Genomic DNA, 21,596 nt, shown 5'->3' with positions numbered 1-21,596 from the left:
TGCATTTCATTTATTCAGTATCCTGTTTTTCCTGTTTTCCATCAGGTTATGAAGGAAGAATGGAGTTCCCAGACCATAGCCGCCAGTTGCTGCAGTGTCTGAGTCAGCAGCGTCACCAAGGTTTCCTCTGTGACTGCACTGTTCTCGTCGGGGAGGCTCGATTCAAAGCGCACAGAGCCGTGCTGGCCTCATGCAGCATGTACTTCCATCTCTTCTACAGGGACCAGCTAGACAAAAGGGACGTTGTGCATCTGAACAGTGACATTGTGACAGCCCCGGCTTTCAGCTTGCTCCTTGAATTTATGTATGAGGGGAAGTTGGAATTCAGCACTCTGCCAGTGGAGGACGTCCTGGCAGCGGCCAGCTACCTCCACATGTATGATATTGTGAAAGTGTGCAAAGGAAAACTGAAAGATAAGGAATTATTCTCCCTGGACGAAAAGGTGGGCGAGGGGCTGGGACTGGGTTGCCTGGATAGAGAAAGTTCGTTGGATGGTGAGCAGCACGGCAAGCAGCTCGACTGGCATCAGCCCCACGCACAGGCTCCGGGGCGCCACAGGGTCCCCCCGGCGGAGGAGTTTGACATCGACAACAGCAAGATCAGGCTGGCTGTCACAAATTGTGATAGGTCCGCGCAGAGCCGGCAGAAGGCGAACGGTCACTCCGGCAGGTCCCCGGACCTTGTAGGTGTCAATTATGTGTCAGCAGAGGCCGAGCCCTGTGTCCAAACAGCTGGAAAAACAAAAGCTGATGTCAGTAGTTCCGCCATATCCCTGTCCCAGAGGTCCCGGGCTTCAGATGACATGGACTGCGCACTGGATTTGTCTTTCAAGCCTCTGTCTAGCAGAGATCCCTTACACCCCTCCTACGTCTCGGGACAGCTGGCCCTCGACAGCCAGCAGCAGGGCACTGAGCCACTTGTTAAAGACGAACACGACTTGCTGTCAGAGCAGGAGGACAGTGAGCCGACGAGCCCGGAGAGCCAGCGCTTTGGGAATAGCGCCAGGGGCTCGGTGGTGACAGGGTTCGCTGCCCTCTTCCCAGGCAACAACGGCTCTACAGCCGCCCTGCTCTCCCAGGAGGAGGACCTGATGGAGGAGGAGGAGGAGGGGCAGGGCTGCGGGGGGAGGAAGGGCGCCCCGGGCAGGGAGGGCGGCGAGAGGAAGGGTGGGCTGCTGGGGGACAGCGAGGAGGAGGACGACGACGACCTGGCCTCCTCGGACATCTCCACCTCCAGCGGGGTGCTCCTGCCGCCGGGGCAACAGGTGTGCGTGTGCCCGCTGTGCAGCAAGGTCTTCTCCAGCCCCCACGTGCTGCAGCTCCACCTCAGCTCGCACTTCCGCGAGAAGGACGGCACGCGCTCCAAGCTGTCCCCCGACGGTTCGGTGCCCACCTGCTCGCAGTGTGGCAAGACCTTCTCATGCATGTACACCCTGAAGCGCCACGAGCGCACGCACTCTGGCGAGAAGCCGTACACGTGCGGCCAGTGCGGCAAGAGCTTCCAGTACTCGCACAACCTGAGTCGGCACGCCGTCGTGCACACGCGGGAGAAGCCGCACGCCTGCAAGTGGTGCGAGCGGCGCTTTACCCAGTCCGGAGACCTCTACCGCCACATCCGGAAGTTCCACTGCGGCCTTGTCAAGACTCTCGCTATCGGATAAAAACGCCCCCTCACCAGTGCCACGACGGGAAGACATCCCAGTGTGTCTTCGCACGTATACTCCATAATACTACTGAACTTTTTGGGAGTTTTTTTTCCCCCCTGTCGGCCTGTCGGGAAAGAGTTTTTTTTTTTTTTTGTTTTTTTGTTTTGTTTTTTTGGAGACGTATCCCGTTGGAATTCTAACCATGTGGCATTTCTCAAGATTAAGATGTAGCAACTTTTGAAAACTGGAATGAATGTGTCCTGTCGCAGGCGAGCGTAGCGGTCAGAGACGCGCAGGCCAGCGACGGAGCGGCTGCTGAGAAAAGTCCATCTGGATTTTTGTGTTGAAGGCGAACAAACAGCATGATGCACTTGTTTATTTTTGTCTTATTAGTGTCAATCTCTTGCGTTTCTAGAGAATATTTTGCTCTTATCTCATGAGCAGATGAATGATCGCCGATGCTAACGTAACGTCGGAGCAATCACCAGGATGAATTATGAGCATTTCTTTGTGCACATGGAAGAACAGAACCGTCCGTCAGTAGCGATTTGTACTTTTTCCTTTAGTCTCACACTTTATTATTTATTTATAGATCGGTTTAATTCTTAACATCTAAACTATCAAAAGGCAGCAAGGATATCATTGTTTGACTACTGAAAGGAGGAAATATATTTCTTGAACTTAGAAAAAAAAAAACCATCTGTTTGTTATGAACTTGGGTTAGGTTTTTATTTTATTTTATTTGTATTTTTATTTTAAAACTGAAGAAAAGAAAACCACCATACTTGAATATTTCTCAGTGTGGATCATTAATATATAGAGGAGATTTCCTTTTTTCTTTTTTTGTCTTGGCCAGGGTTACCTGATCTTGTGAACACATATGGCAGGAATGGCTTTCCATTTACACGTACAAATCCATTTTTAAAGAAGCTCACGAATCAGAGAGAATTGCGCAGGGCGGCTCCGAAAAGCCGGCTGCCGCTTATGCCTATAACATCGGTGCCTACTCAAAATCTTAACACTTCACCTAATATACTTAAAGACCAATAGGGCCTACTACCATGCCTTTTCGTAAACAAAAAAAAAAAAAAAGTCCTTACGCCTTTAAAAAATATTGAATAACCCCTTTCCAAACCGCCTTCATCCCAGGAGTTAACCGAGGTAATTGAGGGGGAATGCCAAGTTGCCAACACATCCACGGGTGTCCTTTTCAATCAAGTAATTTCAAGGAATCTAAGTCAACATATGGAATTCAAGTCCTCACGCGTTTATTAAGAAGAATGCCCATGCAGCCCAACGACCTCGTTATCGCCTGGTATCGAAGCGTCATCACAGGCAGGCGAATGAAACCCCCTCGCTGAGAGAGGAAGAGGTGTGGAAGGTGAAGCTCCCTCCTTCTGCAGCACTTCTGGAGAGGTGTTGGCCATTAGTCATTTAATTACCTTTTATAATATATTCTCCCCGTCCGTCTGTAAGATACTACTGATAAGCCTTGTCGGAGGAATTCACCTGCAGAGGTTCTTTTTGGGCAGATAAAGCAGGTGCACGTCCCGTTTTTTATTTTTTTTTATTTTTATTTTTTTATGGAGTTCCACTCGGCTACGTGAGCTATGGGATTCTCGCCTGGAAAGTAGCACTCAGAAGTTTCACCATATCCATTGAATCTGTCCTGAGAAGACTTGATCAGAGTTATTTATTAGTTTGTCTTGGTTCAGGGTTTTACTATAGGTGTGATCTCATTTCTTATAAGCTTGAAAGACGTCACGTGGTGCCCTGGTTTCTTGGTACTCTTTCACTGGAGTTGTGTTTTGTTTTTTTGTTTTTTTAGGGCTGTCAATCTCATTTCTTTCTGCTGAGCAAATCAGTTTTTTATACACATACACACAGAACTTTCAAAACGTATCACATGGAACATAGCGAGGCACTTGTTTTTAGCATCTATATAGTCTCAACACTATTGTCTAGGCTGCTATTTCTTACTATTTGTATATTTAATGTAAATATAAATAATATTTATCAAACTGGTTTTTTTTTGTTTTTTTTCTCCATGTCAGAGGACTTGCTCGGTGTTGCCGGGTGTCTTATTAAGGCCGCGGTCTCTTCGTTAGATGTCGTGTCTTCCCCGGAGGGCTTGGATTTATTTTTCCATATTCAGAGCTCGCTGCGAATCAGAGCCGTTAATTTCTCCGCCGCCGCCGTCCTGCCGGATGACGCAGCCGCGCAGATAGGAGGCGGGCTGCCTATAGAAACGGGACAATACGGCCATTGTTCCCCCACCCCCCACCGTGTCCCAGGTAGCTCTCAAGGAATCATTGTGTTTTGTGTACCTCTGTCCTTGCTGAGGTGGGGAGAGGGGAGGCGAGTCTCTCTTTGCACTTTTCTGTATTAAATGGAGCCTTTGGAATGCGAGAAATGTATTCAGCAAAGGGAGACCAAGGAGACTGTAAACAGGTGCATTGTGTGGAGGCATCAAAGAACAGCTCACTATCCCAGCATGCAGTAGATAAGTGCTCCATTGTTCTTCTGCGCGGAGACGATGCCATGGCAACTTGATTGCACATCTACGAGGAGAATAACTTAATTATTTGAGCGTCCCGATTGGCGGAGCCCCGACCCATGCAGAAACGCAAACAAACTTTAGATCAGTTCAAGGCGATCGTAGGCGTTTGCCTACCTGTGCAATTTCCCCGTTTAAAGAGATTCTTTAAAGTGTCTTTAAATAAGACTTTAATGTCCCGTGAGAAGTTGTGGTTCCACCAGTTGGAACATAACTTTTAATTCACTCTTTATTGAATCAATATAATAATAAAAATAATGATAATAATAATAATAACGATAATAATTTCAGAATAATGACTTATGTTTGAACTACTCAAACTCGTCACGGACACAATGAAGTTAACCCACCAGTCGCGTTTATGTGTGATCAGTCAAAACACAGGAATGTAGATTTTGTCACTCATACTTGCCTTTTTTTTTTTTTTGTTCTCTGTTAAGGATCATTTCTAATGTGGTGCAGTCGAATAGGTTATTCTCTAATGTACATGTGTACAGATGTAGAAACTAACAATGTGTAAAAGAAACTTCTTGATTGTTTTTTTACTTTTTTTTTTTTTTTGTTTTCTCTCAGTCTTTATTTGTACCTCCAGGATGATCACAGAATGTGCCTTGTAGACACTCTGCTAAGTGTTGCATCTGGAGAAGAGCCCCCCTTTTTTGATACATCTGCCCTCGACTGCAGCCGAAATGTCAGGGTTAAGTGGGGAAAAAAAAATAATAAACACAAGTTTTGTTTGTTTCAACTGAGTCAAAACGATAAAAATTAAAAAAAAAAAGTTTTTATTGCTTATTTATCTTGCTGCTTATGGAGATTAGATTGAGAATTTGAGATTAATTTTTACCACCGTGAATGAATATTTCATTATGCCATCGTTTACCATTTGTAGGAAAACAAACGGCATTTCTCTGATTTGGGGCTGTGTTCGCTTTACTCATGCTGTATGAATTGTACGTCTAAAACGACTGTAGGGTCACACTGATACTGGAATTTGTTTATCCTTTGCAGGTTAAGACTGTGAAATTGTGTATAATCCTGATAAATATTTATTATTTCATTTCTTCTTGTGCAACATTTGACTCAATTTTAATTTGGTGAGGAAAAAAAAACATTTAAGTGTCGAATGAAAATCTTTTTAATAGAATTTGTAGAAGTGCCATTAGAATTTAATATAATTTTTTTAATGAGAAAAGTATATTTTATAGCAATCAAATGCTTCATTATTAGTGGTGTAGAGATTAGAGGACAATCTTATGCAGAACTGACATTGCTTAGATCTTGAGGCAATTCACTTCGATCTGTAATTGTATCTGCAGTTTTTGTTTTTGTTTTGCGCTTTTCAAGTGTGCTTGTGTGTCTGCCGTGAAAATGTGACAATCTTGATTTAGGTCTTTATTACAATTATGCATAGATTAAATGAAAGAACTTTCCTCCGGTTGTGTGGATTTCCTTCCCTTGCCACCATTCACTTTTTTTTTGGACATATTTAGCAAATAATGAGTTTCTCATCATGTCTTTCATCACGCCAACAGACCTCACATCAAACCACGAGCAAACCAGGGACTAGAATTAATTCACGTTGACCACTGCAAACAAGTAGGACGTGAAGACTCATCTGAGCAGCAACAGTCTGGCAGCCTCTGTCTGTGTCTGTCTGTCTGTCTGCGTGTTGGGAGGGGGCAGCCATGCAGTGTGTACAGAGTCAACACAATGTGATAATACTGTGGGTCTTAAAGTCACTATCCCTCTGGAACGATAAACTGAGCAGAAACACGGGGCCATTTCAGAGGTGAGCGGCCATTGTCCTAGAGCCGCTGCCAAACACTCATTGCTAAGGCAATGAATCAGGGATAACAAGAGAGATTAGGAGTAAATTATGTAAATAGTAGAAAAGGGAAAAGGAAAATCTTCTCAGGCGTAGTCAAATTTGATACATTTTAAACACTTGGACTCATACAAGCAAATAAAACAACCATAGAACAAATAGGCGTGTCTAATTGGTCATCTCCACGCCGCTCCTGGGTGTTTCTTTTTTTTTTTCCCCGACTGAGCTTTTAATTATTCCCCCACTGCACAGCCCAAAGAGATCCAGCTGCTCTGCTATGTGATCCCAATGGGGATGGGGACGGGCTCAGGTTCCCAACGACCCCCCCCCCCCCCCCCCACCCCCAAAAGGACTCCAGAACACCCTTTCTGGGACCCCCCATGTATACAAGGGACGCATCCAACCGACCCTGCCCCCCATCCATCCCTACTTCCCTCACGCCCCCCTCCCAAAAAAAAAAAAACAAAAAAAAAAAAACACGGCCTCATCCCACCACTCCATTGTGTGCACGGGTAGTAGCTCAGCCTCTCTATTGTGTGGCTCTGCTCCCCGGCACGTACTTTGTGCACAAACAGACGACACGGCGGCGCTGGGCCCGGCTGCCCGCAGCATAAAGGAAAACAATGTTGCTCCAATATTATTCATAAACAGGCGCTTACAACGACGCCCGAGCCACCTCAGGGTAAATACGGGCCCCTCGTCCGCCGCGGAAAACATCCGCGGCGGACGACTCCGGCTCCCAGAACCTCTAACATCTGCCCCGCGGGACCCAGGGCCGGGGCGAGCGCGTATTTCTCCTGAAACAAAGGCTTCCGACGCGGGGAAGCAAGAGGCCATGTGACGGGGCTTAGCCGCCCGGTGGGAAGCCGAGATATGCGCAATAGTCGCTTGGCGGCGTAATAAAGCATTCCTCGGGGGAGGCTTATGCGCCCCGCTCGGCCCCCGCTCGGCCGCTCATTTTTTTTGTGCGGCCGAGAGACGCTCGCGAGTTGAGTTAAGTGTCCGTCGCCTCACAAGGCCAGCGGTGGGAGCCCTTGACCTCTGAACGGACGGACTGCCAGGGACAGCTGGTGTGGCCGCTGCTTATTTATTTATTTCTCAACAAAAGACAGGTGGTCACACTTGAAAAGGGCACACACACACACACACAAACACACACATTCACGCGGTTGTTGTTTTTTTTTCTCTCTCCGTGTACGTAAACACGCACGTTTGTCAAGACTTGCCCGTGTGGCACGTTAGCCGCACACGGAATTACAATTCCGCCTCAAAGACGAACTTTTAACTGAATCCAATCAACGGGCGCGGAGTAGAAAAAAAGGAAGTGTCGAAGAGGAGAACAATCGCCGCGGTGACAAAGCTGTGAGGTTGACGTCGTTCCTCGCGTTAAAACGCTCGATCCGAATGCCATGCCCTCGACGTGTTTTCTTTATTTATTCGCTCCCAAAGTTCACGATCGCACCCTTGCAGCTCTGCACGGCGCTCCGCACTGGAATAAATGCATATCAACGAGAGCTCACACTGGGGTCGCCTTTTTTTGGAGCGCCTTGTCCTCAGAGTGCCAAGACAGCGTGTCCTTGGTCCACTGCACAGCTGTCACTTACTCACACTCGTTGACGCATATTTATAGCAGCGGCATCATTGGGCTGAACGCTCGCACTCAGGCCACAGCTGGTCCCCAAAAGAATGGGTGAAAGACAAAGCCACATGCTCCCGCTGGCTGGCCGCGCTCGGCTCGGTCTGCAGGGCCGCGCGTGGCTTCCCCCTCGCTCCTCGTGGGCCGGACGGCCAACCGCGCCCGGCGAGAGGGGAGAGAGGACGAGGGCCTTTTTTTTTTTCTGGAAGACTCACCATGACCTTTTTCATTAGGGCGGCAGAGATGGGGATGCGCCGAGAAGACCTCGACAGCTGCGGGTTCGTATTTTTTCGGGGGGGGTATATTAGCACATCTCACCATTATGTTGGTCGAAAAATGAGCAGAGGGAGAGGTTCACCCCAACGATGTTTATTCTGATAAGTTGATAATGGGGCGTTTCCATCCAGAGGCTCAGAAGCACCCAACAGGCTCCCATGTCATCAATGTTGCCGGGGCGGCAAGCGGCAAGAAACGGGACGTGCACTTCCATTATTTCACTATCGTTTGAGGGTTTTTTTTTCCCCTCCTTAAAAAACTACTTTCATTAATAAAATGTGACTAGACGTCTAGCCACCTTGCCAGCAAGCAGCTGCCTGCTCATTGAGCCAGAAATGAAGTGGGGCCCTCGGACACCGACTGCAGAGACCCCCACCCCCGAAGATCAAACTTACAATAGCTCCGCTGAGTGTGGACGGGGCTGAAGCGCGCCTTCCCAAATACGGCATGCACAGAATCTCCCTTAAACCACGTTAATATGTATAATACCCAAAGTCATGTCATTGATTCCTCTTTTTGATATTCCTTCACCGGAGCGAGCTATACACGACCCTTAAACCCAGCCAGCAGGGATGAGCTAGATTTGAATTCTGTATTTGTCTTTCACCCCGGCTTCAGCTCTAGACACTGAATATTATAAGGGGCTTTTGAAATGACAAAAGCACGGAAATGGTTCATCATATGAGGTGGATTGTCAATTTGCATTATGTCTAAGCTTCAAAACAGGTCTGACAATCGGCTCTACGGTATATTTACATTTTAAGAGCGACAAGTCCCAGCGACAAAGATGGTAGATTGGAGGTGCACCAGGCCCCGGGAAACAACAGATTAATTCTCAAATATATATCATGTGCTAAACGTGGCCAAACTGCATCAACAAAGAGGCTCAGTGGCTGCAAGTCACACTACAGTGACAAGGATAACGGGATAATGGATAAATGCCTCAAACATTAATGCAGAATTTAAGTAGCACCTCCGTGACACAGTTAGCCGCTTAGCCGATATACAAAGACACCTAACCTGGTGTAAAGAGCCCAAAACCTGGACCCCTGAGCGATGGAGAAGGGCCATAAGTTCAGATCAGCCATCTTTCACCCCATCTCCTACACCCCGACGGGAGCCTACAACTCGCAATGTCGGACCAACTGTTCAACATGGCGAGGAGTCCATATTGGCATAAACAGCATCTCAAGGGAGAAACTAGGTCCAATAAATACTCTGCACGGTTACATAACGGAACAAAGACTATATGGGGCCGTTTCACCCTACGGCGCAAACTCCGCCCTGATGTCTTCATGTTCCAGGATAATCCCCAAATGCACACGGCTAAACAAAGGGAGTAGGTGTTCCATGGACACCAGGATGCAGTGAGCAGCCCACCTTGTTCTCCCCACCACCTCATCTGATCCTTGAAACCTTAAGGTTAGATCTGGAGCGAACAGTGTGCGGTGGATCTCCACCCCAATAATCTCCCCAAAATTGTTTTTTTTTTCCTTGTTGAAAAACGCTGCAATAATCCCACTCAACAACAAGGTCCTTGATGTTGAATATTTTGCTCTGCGTCTCTTGATGTTTTGTCCACACCCCGTGTAGAACCCAAATTCTAACTTTTACTCCTTCACATCCAGTCAAGAGATGCCCGGACATCCGATGGGAAATTAGTTTGTTACACTAACCCGCTGGATGTCACCCAGGTGGTTAGGAGTTTATTCGGACATGACTGCTTGATGAGTGCTGCCATCTACGGGTGAATATTGGCACATCACATAAAATAGGCAATCAGCTGTGCGTTCTGAATAATAAAAAAGGAAAAACACAAAAGATGAATATACAAAAGCGTTCAAGTTTATTTCAGAGGTTTAGTACATATATACAAATAAACATTTTAATGACAATATATATATATAATATAAAATCCATCACTAGTATAGCATGCAGTTTCAGCAAACTTTTATGTGAAGTCAAAAATAAACTATCAAGCATAACTCTCTGTTCCGTTCCTCTTTGGTTCTCCGTCACGACGAACAGCCACAACACAATACTAGATCATAATGTGAGCTATAACTGAGGGACAGAGAGAGAAAAGAAGAAGATCAGACAGGTCAAAATCACAAAAATGCTACGACTGAAACTTTCAATGTATTACAAAGGAAATGAAGTGTCAAGGGCAGCCAGGCTACTGTCTAACAGCTCATCGTGACAAATAATTCTCCAGTCTAGTACCATCCATTTAAAAAAAAAAACAACCCAAAAATAAAACAAACCCTGACATTTATGGATATACCAACACCAATATAACATTATTTGCACTTTGACTTTCGAAAAAATGTTGGAAAAAGGTTCACCCCTACTTGTACTGGATGAATAATGAGAATATTTGTGCGTCCAGCTCAGCCTTGGTAGCCTCTCGGCCACGTTACACTATTCGGCAAACAATGCCGAACCTCAGGTGTTTCTTTCTTATTATATACACTTCGTTTTACGAGAAAAAGGGATGAAATACTTTTGCACCTAGTTTACCCAGTGCTTCTTCAGGCTATCAGGCACTGCTGATAAGTTAGTCTCTGCCACCACATGTTACAAGTCATTTATGTGTCCCCATCCGTAATTGAGCCTCCATTATCACTGACGACTTGTTAAAGAGTGTATGATTTTTAATTTTTTGGGTATTGGATTTGTTTTAAAGATAAACTGTGGCTATCAAGTTTGGAACCGGATTTCACGTTGCGTGTGTGAAAGGTTTTGAGACTGAGAACTGCATGAGAAGGAACTCACTCTACGATGGAGCACACAGAGCAGCAGAAGCTGGAGCAGGTGGAGCACTGGCGGCTGCAGGTCCCGCAGGACTGGCGGCCACATTGGGAGCACAGCGTTCCGTCCCCCGTCCTCTGGCCCTTATGACAGACACCGCAGCGCGAGGGAGCGGCTGGTGCACCCTGACCTGAGGGACGCAAAAGCAATTAACATATGCACAGTTGGGTTGTATTAATGACAAGGATTTTAATGTTTTCCATTCTTGATCTATGGAGAAAGATCAACTTGTGGGCCAGTGCTTCAGCCAATGTGCTCTGGGAACTCTCCGGGTGTGCCGTGAAAAGTCTCACTTCCAACGCAGGAACTTTCTCCATGAACTCTGAACCTTTGGAGGAACTCAGTGGATTTCCACCGCAGGGACCAGGGTCTAAATTAAGTGCTGAGGACCAAGTCCCCGGAAACAAAAAGTCCCTGCTCAGAGGGTAGTATTTTTCAAAAGTCCAGGAACTTTGGGGATGGGACTTGCAGCGCTGAACATTTCTGATTGGTTGAGTACTCACAGCATTTTATTTCAGGCGCCGCTTGTCAAAATCTGCAGCCACAAACAGCTTGTATGTACAGTTTGTTTGTTCCTAAAATGTTTTGTATGCACAAAAAAAAAAACGGAAAATGATCCGGTTTCTGTTTTGATGATAAAAACAACAAAAAAAACAAACCCCCATAAAACAAAAACACAAAAACTGACATGTGGTGCATATAGCGTAGCGAGTAAGATTGTGGCCTCCCACACACAGACCGAGGTTCGATTCCCTGTGTGTCAACTTGTTTTTGAATTTCAATGTTTCAAACTTGATAAAATCATTTGTGTTTTTTTTTTTAACAATAAATACAAGGACAGAGAATTATAATGAATAAAGAAAGACAACAAAAATCATATTCCACTTCATCGAACCTATGTATATCCCATATACATTAGTCTATCCCATATACGTAAGCCTATTCCCTTTATCTATTTTGTACCCCCACCCTGCATTACCCTTGAGTTCTTATTTTATTCTATATATTTTTATTTTATTCTATAGTATACGACTTACTGCATTACGTTTTAGGAATCAGTTAAGTTGAAATTCTTGGGTAGCTACTGTGGTCAATCTAGGACATTGTGTGTAATCACTGGGTGCGTTGCATTGACATTTCACTGCATATATGTATGAAAGTATGTATATGACGAATAAACCTCTTGAATCTTGAACGACTGTCTTTAGTTATCCATTTTATTCTTGTTGTTGTAAAATCTTCTGCATTGCCGCCAGCTACTGGACTGAGGCAGTTTATTGTAAAGTCGCACAAAAAAAGACGCGTAAACACAGATGTTGCTTTTTCATAAGCCAGCGTACAAATTTGCATAATCGTTACGGGCCTTTACACTGCAGTGGAAACACAGACAAAAACGGGCTGAGAGAACCTCTCAGTTCCCGAGGGAAAAACAAAACAAACAAACAAAAAAAAAATGGTTCTTGGGACTAAAAGTTCCAGGTACTTTGGGGGGACGGACGGACGGACGGACGCGGCTAAAATGTTTCAAATTTTACTTTAATGGAAATTGGCGCTTGTGTTGCAAGATTGCCTGGATAGTCGTTTGTCATTTGTCAACATGTTGCTTTTTCTAATGAGCTAAAGGTGCCGTGTCTATAAAAAGCCAGTCACTGTACCCTCGTGCTCACCTTGCGCTATGGGTGCTTTCCTCAGCCTGCCATCTTGCCCAATGGTAGTTTGCCCCTTGAGCAGAGCCTGGCTGCATGCAGGTGTCCCTTCCTGTTTGCTGGGCTGCGGGTCCGAGCGTTTCTCCTCTCCGTCCACATTGAGAATCTTACCCATCACAGCCCGGGCCCCGTTGAACAGCAGGTTCTTGGTCTTTTCTGTAGAGATAAGATGCCATGAAACACAGTGCAAGAATGGAGGATCGATACCAGTCAGAGGGGAACCACGTGGTTCTCGGCTGACCAGAGCTTTGTTTACACTATTTTTTTTTTTTTTTTTTTAAGAGCTACAAAGTGCTTCAAAGTGGCATGAACAGAACAGAAAGACAACACAATGAAAGGCATTGGTCTAAACATTGTGGGCACGACATTAACGAGAATTAACAAAACGCATGTCAAGTCTATACAATTGGAATTACACGCCAAAATCAAACGGGTCACTATGATCTAATCGATTTGAAACGCGAGCTTTTTGTTCTTCTGAATAAAAAGGAGTACGAAAGTTAAAGAAAGAAATCGGACATTAGGAAGGAACGACATCTTTCATCAAAAATGACCAAGGAATAGCTGAGGTGGGGGGGGGGGTTGCTTTTTTTTTTTTTTTTCATTCCCCCCCGATATCGCTGAAAATTTGCGCTTTAAAATCCTTTCGGTTTTAATTCTTGGGCAGCCCCCCGCAATGTTTAAAAGTAATTACAACATTGATCTTTAAGCAGACCACGCGCCTGGGCGCTAACGCAGCCCCTCCGTCTGTGCGTTAGCGTTAGCATTAGCATTAGCGGTACCAGAGCTCAGAGCAGCAGTAGCACGCCGATTACCATAGATTTCCTGTCGATATTTGTGGCCAAGGACACCGTGCTCACTCAACTCCCGCTGGCCGACGTGCACTTTATACTGCGACGAAAACGACTCGGAAAAGGGACACGACCTTTTGGGCATTTTTGCGTTATTTACTCCAGTGTTGGCTACGCGACTTGCCCTTCGTGTTGCGGGGGAAAAAAACAAAACAACCCCCACTCGGCGCTGAACCAATCAGGTGCCTGGGATGGTGTCACGTGGCTTTAAGGACGCCAGAAAACCGTCAAGGACAGGAAGCGCGTAAAGGGGGCGTTTTATTATGATTAATTGTCATTAATTATAAGAACAGTGGTCCTAGATATATAAACACTCAATTATATCGATATATAATAAAGCAATTTTATTCCCATTCATTATATAGAAATTAATATAAATCATTAATATGTATGCATCATTTATATATTAGACTATCAATTTTCTAGATAGGTTTTTGGAGCATATTTAGATTTGCATGACACTTTTCCAGCTTCTATTTTCCAATCACACATCTGACAAAAAAGAAGTAATGCAGAGGTCAAAATGGATCAATCCACCACGCCTTTTATTCAAAAGCAATTGTAATACCATTTTTTCCCCCCCGCTGTTACCACGCCGCGGTTGTTTCACGGCCGCGTGTGCCCGCCTCAGGGGGCGGCTGTGTTCCTGGACGGTTCCGACCGGCAATGCCACCGAACCCAAACCGCCCAACTCCACAGCCCGGAGCTCCAACCCCAAAGCGTAAAAGAATGCGCGCTCCTCCGACGTGTAGTTATTTCATCTGCGATCGGGGTGATATCCTTCTCCCGGCGTCCATCGCTGAGGAGTGCGGGGTTGAATTGTATTGCCTCAGAACATCTGGATCATGCACTCCCTGGACTTTCCAACGCCAACCCACTTTACTGTAAAAGCAGAGGAGGACATCGGTCAGGGTATTTTTTTTATTTTTTTATTTTTAAACACAATTGTGCCGCCTAATGGCATTTTCTGGCAATGCCACTGACAGGGTTAGATCCTGCAGACAATTTTAAAAAGTGAGCCTTTTATCTGTTTTTAAATCACACACAAACAAAAAGGTAGGTAAGGACAATAAGTGATCACTTTACTATACATTTTCACTATCATGCACTCTCTGGACCATGCACTCTCTGGACTTTCCAACACCAATCCACTTTACTGTAAAAAAAAAAGAGAGGACACAGGGGATAAAAAAAATAAATTGAATTAAAAAACACACACCAGTATGGTCTATTAAAACACAACATTGCCACCTGATGGCACCCAATGGCAATGACACTTACTTAAAATTGGGCTTTCTATCCATTTTTAAAACACCAAAAAAACAAAAAAACAAGGCCATTAAGTGATCACTTTACAATACATTTTCACTAATACCGACGTACTGGGAACTCCGATGTGGTTCTCGATGAAGCGGATGTAGTTCTGGGCCTTGGGTGGGAGGTCGTTCCACTTCCTCGCAGCAGACGTGTCCGCCTTCCACCCCGGGAAGGTCTCGTATTCAACCTCCACCTTATGCAAAATCTCCAGGTTGGCTATAGATGGACATAAAGGATTACTAGGGATCACTAACTTGCGATTTGTACTGAATACCAATATGAATATCTGTACAAATGCGACTCTTAAAACCGGACAAAGCAAGTCGGTGCTAACGATCGCTTCTTTCTTTCTGTCACACCTGGAAAATGGGGAATTCTTTTGCCGTTGACTTTGTAGGCTACTCCAACCCTGATTTCATCCAACACGTCCAGAATGTCAAGTTTCGTCAAGGCAATGCTGTGATAAAAGAAAATGAAAAAAAAATCACGTGTGTCGTTGACGTTAAAAGGTTAACGCCGTTCAACGGTAGGATAGGAATTGAATACATTCAGATTTACTCATGGATCAGACGCTTTTGTGCAAAGCGACTTACATGAGAGGCTAGAAACAATCAAAGCATGCATCGACCATTGCAGCAACCTCTAACTTAAGTGAATGAGCTGCTGTTTCTAAATTCAACCAGATACAAGTGCAAGATGCTGTAAGGAATCAGAATAAAATAGTGTCGTTAGTCATTAAATTTTGCATGTTAGTGCAATATAATTACTCACGTTCGTGCATTATGTCAAAACAACAACTCAAAAGATAGTCAACATGCCTTGTTAGCGCATTAGGTCAATACAACTTAAAACTAGTCAGCATCTTGGTCTCAAAATATTAGTGCACAATACAACACAGCGAATAAAAAACAAATAAACATGAAACAATACAACACAGTGAATAAAGCTGAGCATGGTTTTATTTGACCACAACAGAGGGATCCTTAATCCTGCGTCCACTCACGCGGTGAAGCCATTGATCATGTGGGCATATTTGAGGATGACCAGGTCCAACCAGCCGCAGCGCCGCTTCCTCCCCGTGGTGACACCGACCTCATGACCCCTCGTTTGTAGCAGGTCGCCCACGTCCTTTGAAACGCACAAACGCACTTTTCACCGAGATAAAAATTGCGCGCGGGAACCTCGACGTGCCAGCGCGGCAGCTGCCGAGAACGTCGTTACGATGTCATCGAGTACGTTATGCGTTCACAATGAGCGCGGGGAGCTTGAGGTTTACTGTCTTGGGTCTTAAATCCACATGACCTGCGCTCATGTTAGGTAACGTAACCCCCAGCAGACTGGCCCTAAATTTATCTCGGCGAACATGTGGCCTTCTTTAGAGGTTAAAAGTTGCTAACATCTTGACAGCTGCACTCGGCCAGATCGCCGGGCCGATCGCTTGTCTTACTCTATGCGGGGGTCACATGATCATAAACACCCTATACATATCTTCAATACGGTGAGCTGAACCGACACTGAAGTGAGTCTAAATACAGTTGTGAGGTCAAAAAGGAAGGACTAAAGATATCTGATTAAGGCCGAAGCCTATAGTTTCACTGCTGAAAAAATATATATACATATGTGAGTGCAATTTATAGCACATCCTCACATTGAGTTGTTCTGTCGGGAAGGCTCCGATCCCGACCCTGGTGGTATAGGCCTTGGAAACACCAAACACCTCGCCGATGTTCATCGGAGGGATGCCGAGGCCGGTGCACGCTCCGCCCACGGTGCAGTTTGATGACGTCACATAGGGATATGTGCCTAACGGGGGAAGAAGAATTGCAATAAAAAAAATAAAAATAAAAAAAGTGTAACTTTACAAAACACTCTGAATTAGGATTAGCGGTCAACCCACCAAAGTCAATGTCAAGCAGAGCAGCGTTGGCCCCTTCCACCAGAATTTTCTTCGGGGGTCCGTGAAGCGCTTCGTGCATGTAGTAGACGCCATCTCTCACCATTGGCCGCAGTCTCTCCGCATGTTCCTTTGTGGAAAAAGAAGAAAAGTGGAGTATCACGAAAAGATGATCAATGAAATTGATACTAAATCGATAAAAAAAAAAAAAACAACCCTGTAAGCGGACACATACGTACCTTGAGTTTTTTCAGCTGGTCCTCCACATCGACGGTCAAGGAGGGATATATGGACTGGTACTGCAGGACGAGGTTCTTGAATCTGTAAAAATTCCAACAGTTAGTTCAAGACGTCCCCAACGAGTGGCCGAGAAGCCCCGCGCGTGTGTCCCCGCCACCGCCGCCGCCGCCGCCGCCTCTACCTCACGGTGAAGTCCGCGAAGTCGCCCAAAAGCTCACACACGCGCAGCCCGGTGCGAGAGGCCTTGCTGGAGTAGGTGGGGCCGATGCCCTTCTTGGTTGTTCCAATGCTGCCATTGTAGAAGCAGCAGAGAAGATTTCAATAAAAAGACTGAAGCCAAAACCATCACGACACACTGTTTGTACACTGATAGAAATGACACCAGACATACTTCTTTCCCTCTTGTGCTTGTCTCTGGGTTTCCTGGAGACCGTCGACCACCTGATGGAAGTCAAACACTGCAGACGAACCAAGGTAAGTCAAAAGAACGTCCCCTCTGATTAAGTCATAACAAAACAAAACCAAAAAAAGTCCCGGTTTACGCAGCCCCGCACATCTCAAAATGACGACACACACACACACACACACACACACACACACACACACACACACACACACACATACCGAGGTGAGCTCTGTCGGAGACGATCAGCCGCTTTTCCCAGCCTTTGAGACCTGGAAACAAGGGGCGAGGGTTTAGACGACGCTCAGAGAAACCTAGTCACCGCTTTTGGGGTCCGTTTTTTTCCCGGGGGACGTACCTTTCTGCTCATTCTTATCCCCCTCCTCAAACAAGCCAGGTAAGTGTATGACCACGCCGTTCCCTGCGGGAAGCGGACGGAGGGGCACATTTACAAAAAAAAAAAGATTCAGCGTCATGCAAATATACTGAGCACGGGTCGGTCTCATTCGTGTCCCGGCCGAGTCACGGCGAGTCGGAAGTCCTCACCGATGAGCGAAATACTTTTGGAGTTGATGATTCCGCTGGGGAGGAGGTGGAAGTCGTATTCCTTTCCATCCACGACGACGGTGTGACCCGCATTGTTGCCCCCCTGGAAAACAAAAGTTCACGCACCTTTCTTTAAGACCACGATTCTGGAAGATCGTGCGGAAAAGGACGTATCGATTTCGTCCTAGCGAGCGGGGTGCTCCACCCCAGTCGCAGCACTTCACTGACACAGTTTTAACAGACTTGGCTGGCGCGCCCCCCCAGCCCCTGTAGCTCAGACCTGGCCTTCTCACATGTCAAGCACCCTGGGAATGTGACCTGCTATAGCCTGGTGGGCGGGGCCGGCAGCCCCCCTGGAACACAGGGCACTGGGCCCAAGTGAGAGCAAGGAGTGTACAACACGGCAACTGCGGAGGGCCCGTACGCCGGCCCATGTCTGAGCCTGCCTTGCCGTTTGGTTTCTGGGCAGAATAACACAGAGGAACCGATCTATTCGACAAGACGACAGTATTACATTGCATTACGACCCACAATAAGTAGTAGTAGTAGGAGTCAAACTAGCTGTATATCACAGTGATTTGTTTTAAAGTGGATCATTAAGATCCTTATTATTGCACTCTTTTTTTTCCATTTAAATGTCTGTTCGTTAAAAGAAAACCAATAAGACTAATCCGTATGGTTATTATTATAATTATTATTATTATTATTATTATTATAGTATTGAGCTGGAAGTCATAAGGTTACAGGTCTCATAAGCAGACTTTTTCAGGGGCCTAAGCATTGTCCTTTGACAAGCAGATTCGAATGTATCGTGGGAAATAAGTGCACCTCCAAACTAATTTGAAAAACATTGCTGCATTTCCAAACACAGCTACGGCATGCGGGTTTGACTCCACAGCACCTGCTCCGTGTCCTACACCGAGCTGGGAATGAATCATTGATACGGCTGTCATGTGCTCTTCATTCAGACAAAGGGGACGTGTTGACATCTGCGGCGTCGCACGCGAAGCTACCGCGGCAGCCACGGGCGAGGGATCGATCCGCGGTTTTACCTGACATCTGCACACCAGGTCGGCTTCGGTCGCCAGCAGATCCACCACCTTCCCCTTGCCCTCGTCTCCCCACTGCGCGCCGAGCACCACCGTCACCTTGTTCCCCGAGTCGTTCCGCGGTCTCTTCAGCCCCGCCGTGGGGGGGTTGCTGCAGCCCTTGTGGTCTTTGGTCGACCAGGCGAACGACATGACGGTGTCAGCGGACTGGACTGAGACCGGCTCCGAGTGTCATTTCACCATATTTATAACTTCAGGGCCAATGGTGGCGGAGCCGGGCACGCGCGCCGAGCGCGTCCGCGCGACCGCACGCTTTACAAGTTGTTATATAATAATAGTAATAGTAATAATAATCAAATAATAATAATAACAAGAATAATAATAATAATAACAAGAATGATAATAATAACAACAGTAACAATAATAATAATAATAATAATAATAATAATAACAATAATAATAATAACAATAGTAACAATAATAATAATAATAATAATAACAACAATAATAATAATAACAACAGTAACAATAATAATAATAATAATAACAATAATAATAATAACAATAGTAACAATGATAATAATAATAATAATAACAATAATAATAATAATAATAATAATAATAACAATAGTAACAATAATAATAATAATAATAACAACAGTAACAATAATAATAATAATAATAACAATAATAACAATAATAACAATAATAATAATAATATAAAAATAATAGCAATAGCAATAGTAATAATAATAATAATAATAATAATAACAACAATAATAATAATCACAAAAGTAACAATAATAATAATAATAATAACAGAAACAATAATAATAATAACAATAGTAATAGTAATAATAATAATAATAATAAAAAAGTAGTAATAATAATTATAACCATAACAATAATTATAATAATAATAACACAAATAATAATAATAATAATAATAGCAATCGTAATAGTTATGATAATAATAAAAGTAGTAATAATAATAGTAATAGTAATAGTAATTACAATAATAATAATAGCAATAGTAATAGTAATAATACTACTAATAATAAGTATAGTAATAATAATAATAATAATAAAAATAACAACAATAATAATAAAAAATAATATTAACAACAATAATAATAACAATAGTAATAGTAAAGGTAAAATAATAATAATAATAATAATAATAATAATAATAATAATAATAATAATAATAATAATAATAAAAATAATAATAATAATAATAATATTAATAATAATAATAATGACAACAACAATAATAATGTATAATGTATGTAATGTATAATAATAATGCTGTGGGGAGACATATGATGTTAACATGGATTCTGTCCACATCCACCCTAATATGAAGTCTGTGAAAAATGCTGTAGTGACCTTCACCAAGCCAGCTACAGGAAAGGAGAGTTAGCAAGTGATAGTGCTCTGAGCACTATCCCTTGCAAGGTGAGATGTGGAGACCTTCTGCGGGAGAGGTGCCCCTTTTCAAAGCCCGTAAAAAAGTCCAAGAGGACAAGGTAGCGCACCCCTCCAGCAGGCGGCGCTCCGATGGGCCGAGCTGCTGTTGATGTCCAGAGCCCTCTCCCCTGCACACCTCATGGCAATCGCTATGTGGTTGTGCCAGTGGACTACTTCGCTAAGGCCAGAAGCCTACAGTATGCTGCGCCTCACCAGGAGGCAGCCACCATTTGTGAGGTTTGGTGTCCTGACCGAACTGCACTTCATCAAGGGAGGAACCTTTAAGCTCAACTGTTCTCGGAGCTTCTCTAGCAGCTTTCCATATACAAGACCTGCACCACATCACTGTGCCACCGTCTGAGTGACAGTCTTGTGGAGAGATTTAATCGCACCCTGGGCACCCACGTCCCCCAAGTTGCCTTTGTGGTCGTGAAGGATGAAAGAAACTGGGACCTGCAACTGCTACTGGTTCTAATCGCATGTCGTTCTGCAACACTGGAGACCACTCAGTGTACACCCGCCTACTAGCTACGAACTTTGCTATGGTGTACGAGCTACCCTCAGATACTGCTACAGTGCCTGCTGACCAGGAGTATGCAGACCAGTTGCAGGAGAGACTGTATACCAACAGCTTTTCTTGTGAGAACGCAATCAATGATGGCAGGTACAAAGAGGGCCTATGATCAGAGCACTGATGGGACACGCTTCCAGGCTGAAGATCTAGCATCGGCCTATAGACTGAAGACCAATGGGAGATCACTTAAGCTGCAGAGAAATTGGGCTGGACCTTGTCTGATCATGAGGGGATGTGGTCAACCTGATCAGACTGGCGCCAAGAGTACAGGTCAAGGTAATTCACAGGGATTGCGTGGCACAGTCGGAGATTGAGGTCGGCCCCATGTGAGCTGTAGTTCCAGACTATATCCTGTGTGCGTGCGTGTGTGACTGACCTTTTTCCTCTACTTCATTTTGGGTATATATGTCGGCATACATTGTGTAAGTTTGTTTTACGACGGTCCTATTGCTGTTTATCCCATGTTTCTACACATGTGTGTATGCACGTCAGCATTTCCTCATTTTTATAGAGTGAGAGTTGTGATGTCATAAAGATATGACATGACGGGGCTATGTGGGGAATTCCACTAAATATGTTTATCAGGGTTCCAGCCCTGAAAGAGGCGGGAGCTCTATTGCTTTTGTAATGAAAAACTTGCGTCAGTGGTGTGTGGATCTCATGGATCAGCCACACTCAGATACCGAATGAAGTGTATCCGGGGCAGTTCCGACATACCTTCATCCAAGTTTGATCCAGATCGGTCCAATATTGTGCATAAATGAAGACATGCTTACATCAAATGAAGTACCAAAT

General features: G+C 44.7%; 3 protein-coding genes across 3 annotated transcripts; 1 reads left to right on the top strand and 2 right to left on the bottom strand.

Moving 5' to 3' along the window:
- Nucleotides 1–50: 50 nt before the first annotated feature.
- zbtb42 (zinc finger and BTB domain containing 42) lies at nucleotides 51–1,661 on the top strand (the record flags this gene model as incomplete). Its single annotated transcript, XM_080011872.1, has 1 exon — nucleotides 51–1,661. Exon 1 carries the CDS (start codon nucleotides 60–62, stop codon nucleotides 1,659–1,661), a length of 1,602 nt encoding a protein of 533 aa, XP_079867998.1. The 5' UTR covers nucleotides 51–59.
- Nucleotides 1,662–9,763: 8,102 nt separating this feature from the next.
- On the bottom strand, nucleotides 9,764–13,450 carry siva1 (SIVA1, apoptosis-inducing factor). Its single transcript, XM_080011837.1, has 4 exons — nucleotides 13,273–13,450; nucleotides 12,419–12,613; nucleotides 10,716–10,881; nucleotides 9,764–10,004 (listed from the first exon to the last, which is right to left on the bottom strand). Exons 1-4 carry the CDS (start codon nucleotides 13,391–13,393, stop codon nucleotides 9,956–9,958), a joined length of 531 nt encoding a protein of 176 aa, XP_079867963.1. The 5' UTR covers nucleotides 13,394–13,450; the 3' UTR covers nucleotides 9,764–9,955.
- A 376-nt stretch (nucleotides 13,451–13,826) lies between these two features.
- Nucleotides 13,827–19,011, bottom strand: adss1 (adenylosuccinate synthase 1). Its single transcript, XM_080011940.1, has 13 exons — nucleotides 18,761–19,011; nucleotides 17,709–17,811; nucleotides 17,521–17,583; nucleotides 17,384–17,434; nucleotides 17,151–17,217; nucleotides 16,941–17,048; nucleotides 16,759–16,840; nucleotides 16,523–16,649; nucleotides 16,274–16,428; nucleotides 15,629–15,753; nucleotides 14,985–15,082; nucleotides 14,692–14,841; nucleotides 13,827–14,190 (listed from the first exon to the last, which is right to left on the bottom strand). Exons 1-13 carry the CDS (start codon nucleotides 18,947–18,949, stop codon nucleotides 14,138–14,140), a joined length of 1,371 nt encoding a protein of 456 aa, XP_079868066.1. The 5' UTR covers nucleotides 18,950–19,011; the 3' UTR covers nucleotides 13,827–14,137.
- Between the last annotated feature and the right edge of the window lie 2,585 nt (nucleotides 19,012–21,596).

The sequence above is a fragment of the Zeus faber genome (assembly GCF_960531495.2).
Source record: "Zeus faber genome assembly, chromosome: 13".
NCBI lineage: Eukaryota > Metazoa > Chordata > Actinopteri > Zeiformes > Zeidae > Zeus > Zeus faber.
This window is presented reverse-complemented; position numbering and strand designations above follow the sequence as displayed.